The 9,040-nt window shown below is 40.2% G+C and overlaps 1 protein-coding gene across 3 annotated transcripts in view; it reads right to left on the bottom strand.

Annotated features, from left to right (window-relative positions):
• Positions 1-1,969: 1,969 nt before the first annotated feature.
• The window catches only part of PTPN2 (protein tyrosine phosphatase non-receptor type 2), a 117,934-nt gene continuing 110,863 nt past the window's right edge, over positions 1,970-9,040 (bottom strand). For all 3 annotated transcript variants that reach the window (XM_056521517.1, XM_056521519.1, XM_056521516.1), the window contains one exon: positions 1,970-2,332. In XM_056521517.1, the coding sequence (XP_056377492.1) occupies positions 2,311-2,332 (22 nt within the window). In that variant the 3' untranslated portion in view covers positions 1,970-2,310. The remainder of the gene's footprint in view (positions 2,333-9,040) is intronic.

The raw sequence follows: 9,040 nt of genomic DNA, 5'->3' as shown, positions 1-9,040 counted from the left end.
GTAAGTTCGCTCATCTCTAGTGACAACCATTGGGAAAATCCCTCTATGACACTGATGAAAATTTAACCAAAACAAAAAATATTCCTTCCCAAATCCAATATGCCAATCAAATCTCTCAATCAACCTTCTATCCACATAAATCTAATTTCCATAACTTGTAATATCTATCTACAGCAATATAATATCTATAGCAGGAAGACTCCTATCACACTGATAGTCAATAATAATCAAACACACACATATGATCATAAGGCTTTCATACGTTTTGCTGCGGAGTTCTGGTTTGTTACAGTATTCCCTTTTATGTCATGAGCTGATCCATTAGCCACATCCTTCATATATTCTGATCCAGAGAACTGTGCCCAATATGGTGGGTTATGCAATGACGGGTCTTTAGATTTTATGGCTATGCAGCAGAGGGTCGCTCTTATTAGCCCTACCTATAAGGGCACCCTTTGTCCTAAATACTTGCTATACAAAGATATGTATAGAACAGGGTTTTATTCCTATAAAGACAGTGGCACGTGTAGATATTTGATTAAGGATTATGAAGAGTGTTAATAAACAACAAATAATGAGCAGTTTCTTTGACTGCTGGGCATACACATTATGGAAATCATCACCTTGTGTAAAATATCCATTATGTAAAAATTATACATCAGTCTATAGCTCTGAGATTTGAGTTGACAGACCAGAAGGTGCAGAGGTAGATTACCAGCTTGTCTATTATTGTTAAGTAACACATTTCTTGCAGTATGTATGTCAATTCAATAAATGTAGGACTTTCACTTTCGGCTGAGGAAGAATCATATAATACAGTACCGTGTAAAATTAACATTTTTCTATTTCACTGCCCACTTTTCCAAAATTGTGTCAAACACCTGTAGGGTGCATATGCTCACTGTACCCCTCATTACATTCCTTGAGGAGTGTAGTTTCCAAAATGGTATCACATGGGTGTTTCTGCTGTTCTGGCACCATAAAGGGTTTGTAAATGCGACACCCCTGAAACCTATTCCAGCCAAATTCTCTCTCCAAAATCCAAATGCTGCTCCTTCCCTTCTGAGCCCTGTGGTATTTCCATACTCTGGAGATATTGGGTTACAAATCATGAGGGGCTTTTTATCCTTTTACCCCTTGTAAAAATGGAAATTTTGACTTTTCACCTCCATTTTCTGCTATTCCTGTTAAACACCTGAAGAGGAATACTTTGAGGGCTGCAGTTTTGATAATAGGGTATTTCGAACATTAAGGCCCCTGAAATCCACTTCGAACTGAGATTATCGTTGAAAAATCCAGATTTTTAAATTGTGACAAAATGGAAAATTGCTCCCAAACACTGAAGACCTCCAATGTCTTCAAAAAGTATCTCAGAATAAGACTGATAAGAAAAGTCATAAAGTGACAGAGGTCAGATTTGAAAAATTTGGCTGCATCAGGTGTGATTTTTTTTTTTTTTTTAAATCAACTGGTGCCAGTTAGTTGAATAGATTTGTAAATTATTTTTAATTTAAAAATCCTTATACTTTCATTACTTAACTGCTCTATGCTCCAGAGGAAGTTCTTTTCTTTTTTAAGTTCTTTTCTGTCTGACCACAGTGCTCTCTGCTGACACCTCTGTCCATATCAGGAACTGTCCAGAGCAGGAGCAAATCTCCATAGCAAACCTATCCTGCTCTGGAAAGTTCCCGACATGGACAGAGGTGTCAGAAGAGAGCACTGTGGTCAGACAGAAAATAAATTTTAAAAGAAAATAACTTCCTCTGTAGTATTCAGCAGCTGATAAGTACTGGAAAGATTAAGATTTTTAAATGGAAGTAACATAGGGGTTAAACTCAGTGACACTTGTTTTTCCTTCCACAGTCTTTGCATAATATTAAAAAGAAATATTTTACCACAGTGTAAAGTGACCAAACATCACTAGGGTCATTTACCCTTAAGCTATTGTTTCAAAAAGCAAAAAAAAAAGAAAAATTAAACACATTTTAAAAAAATATTTAATGCTGCCAAAAAAGTATAAAAATACAGTGTGAATGGCAGAATGATACAAAGTACATTTCTAATGTATCTTACATATATTTGTAAATTACATGCAATAGAAAACACCCGACAGATAATGACGTGGAATCTGTTCTGTAAAGTTTCATGCTGGTGATGCTCTTCACCCTCTGGATGGAGTAGTTTACGCGGTAAACAGATAACGCAATGAGGTCAGCTCATTATATAAACCTCACATTTGCTCCTGAAGAGGGTTTCATGTCAATGGTTTCGCAGAATAATTGCTGGAGAATAGTCACAAGCCATGGAGATTTAGGTGTTGAGGAGCCTCGGCCTATGACACAATGCAAAACAAAATGACCAATTCAGTAACATATGAAAAATAAAATAAAAAAATGTTGCAAAAATAAAGCAATCCATGTTCTGGAATAAAACATAACCTTGTTATATAAAATCATTTCTATTTTAAACAAACAACTGCTACCATAGGTTCTGACCAAGAATCAGTTTTACAACATTCACTTTCACATTGTTTTATAGGGATTTCGAGTTATTGAGTAGTTTATCCTCCAAACACAGTTTTTCAGCTTAACTGTAACATGTTACACAGCAGCCACAATGCGCTGCTTCTTTGACATCCAGAAATACTCTGAGGGACATTTATGGTATTTAGAGCTTTTTGCTTACTCCGGGCACACACAAAGTCACGCATGCGACTAAGCAATTTTCAGTTTTCAATTTGCAGTGCTCAGGTATTTATGATGTGCGAAAGTCACACGAGTATAAAACTCCCGTACATGAGCAAATTTATAAGTCACAATAGTCCCAATACGACTTTTGTTTTGCTTATGTGCTCCAAGTTTACCAACCCCTTGTGATAGTATGATAAATATGTAGCACATAATCAAAACTAGAGGAAAAAAATGCCTTAAAAACTTGCTTACCTGAGCAAACAATGATAAACGTCCCCTATAGCAATCTTTACGCTGCTCAGATTTTATAGTGCATACACAGCTTAAGTCAGCACAAAGTTTATTAAATCAAAATAACAAAGGTGCTCAACATCTTGCATAGAGTTGAACTATCAAATGTCCAATAACAAAAATTAATAAAGTTAATTGTTTAATGTAACATGGATCTTGGATCAATAAACGGATATTAGTAAAAAGAGTTATACCATTATTTTACATTAAACTTCACAACCAAATCTCTAATGTTTTAATAAAATGAAGCAACATTGCCAGTGGCCCTGTGTGGTTGGGTACCTGCTGCCATATTGGCTTTCATTGGTTCCCCAAGTCTCAGGCTAGATTTACCCTATGGAAATCTCTGGCTTGAAATATTCCTGGAAATATTCCTCCCGATCGCCTTCATGGGGCCATGGCTCTTCAGTGCCTCTTCCATGCAGGAGGCGTGCTGGCAGCAGCATGATGCTGCGGCCGACACGCCTCCTTCATGTATCTCTATGGGAGAGGCAGCGTTCGTGCCTCCCCGCCTGTCCCATAGAACTGTATTTGGGGGGGGGGGGGGGGAAACATCTACCTCTGAGGTCGACACTACACACATAGAGCGGCAATGCGGGGGCTCGTGCAGGAGATTACGGGGGTCTTTTGCTGTCCTTTAAGAACATTGGATGTAAGGACTTAGTCTAATAGTACTCCTCTGTGTTTTCTCCTGTCCTATCAGACAGGAGAGAGCAGTGCTATCCCACCCTCACTTACTGGACTTTGTCCATGCCTGTGCCTCAACTTGGACGAAGCCATTATTTTATAAGCCATGATTTCTATTAAAAGGAAATACATTTTCTTATGAAGTATATTTGAAAGATTAATGTTTTGCCAAGATTTACAACGTATAAAAGGTTTTTGAATCTGACAGTGCCCATTTAAGGCTTAAATGGTCTGTGTCTTTAAGGGGTTAACATTCTTTTGGTGGAGGAATTTGCTGTAGTGTGCACTGTGCAGGGGTATCTCATTGACAGCAATGGGACTATGCTGCACCAAAATTTCCGACAGACTTTAAAAGTGGAGATTCGCTCAGAAAGTTTGTAGTGTGAACCTGACTTTAAGGTCCCCATACACTTCAATCAAAAGTTGAAGAAACCTGCCAACAACTTTTAGGCCAACAGCTACGGAAAGTACATAGCCTCCCTAAACAACATATCCAGTAGGGTTAGCTTAGTGTATGATGGCACGATCACACTACATTGTTAACATGGAGACACAGATCTGAATAAGTACTGATGGCACAGTTATCAAAATTATTTGCAAAGTTGCTTCATTTTTAACTTTAGATCCACTAGAATAAAGATTTTGGTTGTGATGATAATACTCTTACACGTGTAGGCTAATTTTTGCAGCCATCTTGTGTTACAAAAGCAGCTGTCTTTCTAAAAGAGTGTTTATTAAAGAACTCAATAGCCCAGATTTATCAGTCTGCCTGAAATCAAAACTGTCTGGTTGTTATGGGAAAACCAATCACAGCTCAGCTTTCATATCCTAATGAGCTCTGGTAAAATGAAAGATGAGCTTTGATTGGTTGCTGTTGGAAAACCAAACAGTTTTGGTTTTATACAGATTGATAAATGTGTATATGAGAAAAGTTTTTATTTAAGTGCTGGCATACCGCTTTAAATGGGTACTCCGGTACATTTTGGTCAGAACGCTCAGTCAGAGGCCGTGATCATGACATCATGGCCACGTCTCCCGTGACATCACACCACGCGCCCCCTCCATTCATGTCTATGGGAGGGGGTGTGTCTGCTGACACACCCCCTCCCATAGACATGAATGGAGGGGCGTGGTGTGACAACAAGAGGGGCATGGCCGTGACTTCACAACCACTGCCGCAGGAACCCAGCGTTTGTTTATAACGCCGGTTGCTGTGGGAGATCAGTCTGATCGTAGGGGTCCTGCGTTATAACTAATAAAAGGCAGGAACAAATGTAGGCTTTCTGTAATAAGAACAAATGTGAAGTCACAAGGTATTTGAGAGAAACATGAATGATGCCTTTACAAATACTTTCTTTGGCTACTTTCATGCATGGCATTATCTCAACGAGTAAGCTTTCAAGCAGCACATCCATGCCAACTAATCTGTGCCAGTATACTTGGGTTTTTGTCTCAGGACAGACCTAGCACAGAGCAGAGACTGGAGGGGGTAGGGGGTTCCCAGACTTCATATGACAGCAGGTCTGAAATAAGACACAATGACAAGGCAAAGTACAAATATCAAACTCACATTTATCTATTCACTTCTTTTTTGCACTTTTACATTGTTCTGGCATACTGATGAAAGCTACTAACCATTTAGTCTGCATTCACACTATAAAAATGCATCCGTTATAAAAAGCCTGAAAATCGGCTGTTAAGCAGCAGTTACAAAATCCCATTATAGTCAATGGGATTTTAAAATTATCCCTTTTAACCCGTTAATAACGTACGTTATTTTGTGACGGGCGAATGAACGGAAGAAATAGTGTATGTGTATGCACTATTTCTCCCTTTACTTTTGCCTGTCACAAAATAACGTCCGTTATTAACCTGTTCAGGAAGCCGGGCGTATGCATACGCCCTGCATCCCGAGTCCTTAAGGACGTGGGGCGTATGCATACGCCCGTGGGAATTCCGGTCCCCGCAGCTAGCCGGTTGGGGACCGGACCGGAATGCCTGCTGAAATCATTCAGCAGGCATCCTGGCACATCGCCCATGTCGGCAATCGCAGAAAATCGCATGTCAATTCAGACATGCGATTTTCTGCTATTCCGGGCTGATCGGGTCTCTGGTGACCCGATCAACCGGAAAATAGCGATGATCGGAGCTGTCAGTGACAGCCCCGATCATCCTGAGGGCTAGGAGTGAGGTCGCAGTGCTGCGATCTCCTCCTATCCCCTGCCACTGGTCAGAACTGATTCTGACCAATGGCAGAGCAGGACAGTGGGTTGCCATGGTAACCTCCGTTCTGCCCACCCCTGGATGTCGAGGGGAAGATGGAGAGAAGATGGAGGCCGGTACCTGCAGGAGAAGATGCCTGGGGACCCCCCGATCTTCGCTGGAGACTACTGGATCCTGGCTCAGGTAGGGAATCGACGGTGGGGGGGGGGGGGGGGGGTGTGATCTTTAGTGTGGCAACCACTAGGAAGGCCAAACTGCAACTCCCAGCATGCCCAGACAGCCAAAGGCTGGGAGTTGTAGTTTTGCAACATCTGGAGGGTCACAGTTTGGAGACCACTGTTACAGTGGTGCCCAAACGGTAGCCCTCCAGATGTTGCCAAACTACAACTCTCAGCATGCTTGGACTACCCAGGCATGCTGGGAGTTGTAGTTGTGTAACATCTGTCCCTTTAGATTTAGCAATTTTCATGACTTTTTTGAAAATTGCTGCCCTACTTTGAAGCCCTCTAATTTTTTCAAAAAGTAAAAATATGTCCATTTTATGATGCCAACATAAAGTGGACATATTGAATTTGTGAATAAAAATTAAATTTAATGGGAATATCCATTTTCCTTACAAGTAGAGAGCTTCAAAGTTAGAAAAATGCTAAATTTTCAAAATTTTCATGAAATTTGGGGATTTTTCACCAAAAAAAAAAAAAAAAGGAACATAGAAAATTTACCACCAAAATAAAGTAGAATATGTCACGAAAAAACAATCTCAGAATATTCGGTAAAAGCATTTTCGCGTTATTAATTCGTAAAGCGACGGTGGTCAGAATTGCGAAAAAGGCTCAGTCCTTAAGGTGAAAAAGGGCTGCATTATTATGGGGTTAATAATGGGCTATAATGGGTTAAAAGGGATAAGGTAAAAATCTCAGACTATATTGGGATTTTGTAACGGCCGTTTAACGGATGAATTTTTATAGTGTGCAAGCAGCCTTAGTAATACCGCTTTCTATATGTATTTTATAACATGCAGTGGTTACCTACATCCTAGCACTAATGTAACTAAGAACAAACAACACAGACAGCTTGTGTGCTTGTAAGTAATTTATTGTTTTCGGAACACAAAATAAAAAATGAAGTATTACATGGTCCAAACATTCACAGAGGAAGACCTACAGGAGTATTGCCCAGGAATAGTTCGCATAGTTAAATGGTAAATGCTAATATGCTTTTCTGCTAAATACTCTACACTCAGGAGTCTCCATAGTGGCTCTTTACTTTAATCCCTACCTGTTAATGATTATCGTATTGTCAAAAGATCCTTCCTTCTTGTAACCCCAGCAAAGAGTTGAAATGCAGCAAATTTTCCTATGGGCTTGTGAGAAAAAAAATCTACAGTATTTCTGCCAGAAAATATCCATTGAATAATTTCTTTTGGAGGAAAGCGAATCCTTTCTTTTTGGCAACAATACATCTGAATGCAGATTTTTTTCCTTTCCCTATTGAAGTCAATGGGGAACATGTGCAAATCACTATAGCGCAGTGTATTTACTCCATGTGTAAACCCCTAAGTGTTTAATTACTGTGCAATACCACTACTGGGGAAAATAAGCATTACACAGTGCCTGTACAAAATCAATGGGTAGTTTGTGTAACACCGGACAATTCCTCTTATAACAGTTTTCTACTCTGGCTAAAAGGTAAAGATCCTAAAGAGGGAACGCCCCCTAAATACTTCTATAAAAGGGTGTATAGAAATGTTTTTTCTAAACTGGACAACCCATTTAATGCTTTATGTGACAACCCAGAGTAGTTCATTAAAAGGCACTGCTCTGTTGCTACATCCATCAAAAAACTGAGAAATAGCATGATTTAACTATGTAGTCCCTGACAAATGGAATGTATAAAAACATATTTACATCAACTCGCTGTTCTATATATGCCAAACTGGGTGTGGATAGGGTAAAAGCATTACCTTGTAATTCTTTATAAACATCTAAAACATTTACAATCAAAATAGACCAAGTGTAAAGATACTGACACAGGTATCCATGCTGCTTATAATAAACATCAAGCACACACAAAAGAGGGGTGATCCAGCTCAGCTACTAAAGAGTGCACTACAACTCATAAGATCAGGTAACAAACAGTACTTAAAAAGGTACCACCAAACTTCTGTTCAAAATGAGTATTCGCTTTTAAAGGAAGACTGTCACCCTGATCACCCACACTAAACCCAATACACAGGGTTATAGTGTGGGTAACCAGGAGTGCAAAGAGGTGTCACTTACCAAATTCCATCCAGTGGCTCCTGTGATCTTGCCGGGCGAAAGTCCCGTTCTCAATTCGGTTACCTGCGTGCAGGAGGCGGGGCCCCGATAGCTGTCCGACCCCTGAAACTATCTGCTTCTATTAGCATATTCAAATTCTGTGCTGCGCTCTGAGGCAGGAGCGCAAGTGCAGTTAGTTTACAGACAGCTCTCACGTCCTAGTGACGTGAGTCGCATGTCACGTGAGCGCACATGCTCTGGCAAGAAAAGCTCACGTCACTAGTATTTGAGCGCTGTCTGTAAACTAACTGTGCTTGTGCTTCTGATTCAGAGCGCAGCGCAGAATTTGAATATACTAATAGAGCAGAAAGAAGCAGGGGGTGGATAGCCATCGGGGCCCCATGTCCTGCATGCAGGTAACCGAACTGAGAACGGGACTTTTGTCGGGCAATATCACAGGAGCCACTGAATGGAATTTGTTAAGTGACCCCTCTTTGCACTCCTGGTCATCCACACTATAACCCTGTGTATTGGGTTTAGTATGGGTGATCAGGGTGAAAGTTTTCCTTTAAAGTATAAAATGCTAAAGACATGAGATTATAGACTGTCAAGTTGTAAAGGAAACAGAATATTATACTTCGGATGCCTGTATACGTGTTAAATTCTCCTTGTGGTTCAGACAATACAAACCACTGAGCCTATAGGTTAGCTTAAGTACAGGTAGTGATTGGTCCAATAGAACTCCCTATTCCTGCCCCACGTTTCAATTGGCTGGGGAGAAATGCACAGTCTGTTCAGGAGTTTCACTGTATAAAGATAAAACTTCCACCAATAAGAGCAGATGTTGACTTATATAGCCTTACACAGATATGTACCAATAGATTTTGTTGG

This window comes from Hyla sarda, chromosome 5 (assembly GCF_029499605.1).
Source record: "Hyla sarda isolate aHylSar1 chromosome 5, aHylSar1.hap1, whole genome shotgun sequence".
In the NCBI taxonomy this organism is placed as follows: Eukaryota; Metazoa; Chordata; class Amphibia; order Anura; family Hylidae; genus Hyla; species Hyla sarda.
This window is presented reverse-complemented; position numbering and strand designations above follow the sequence as displayed.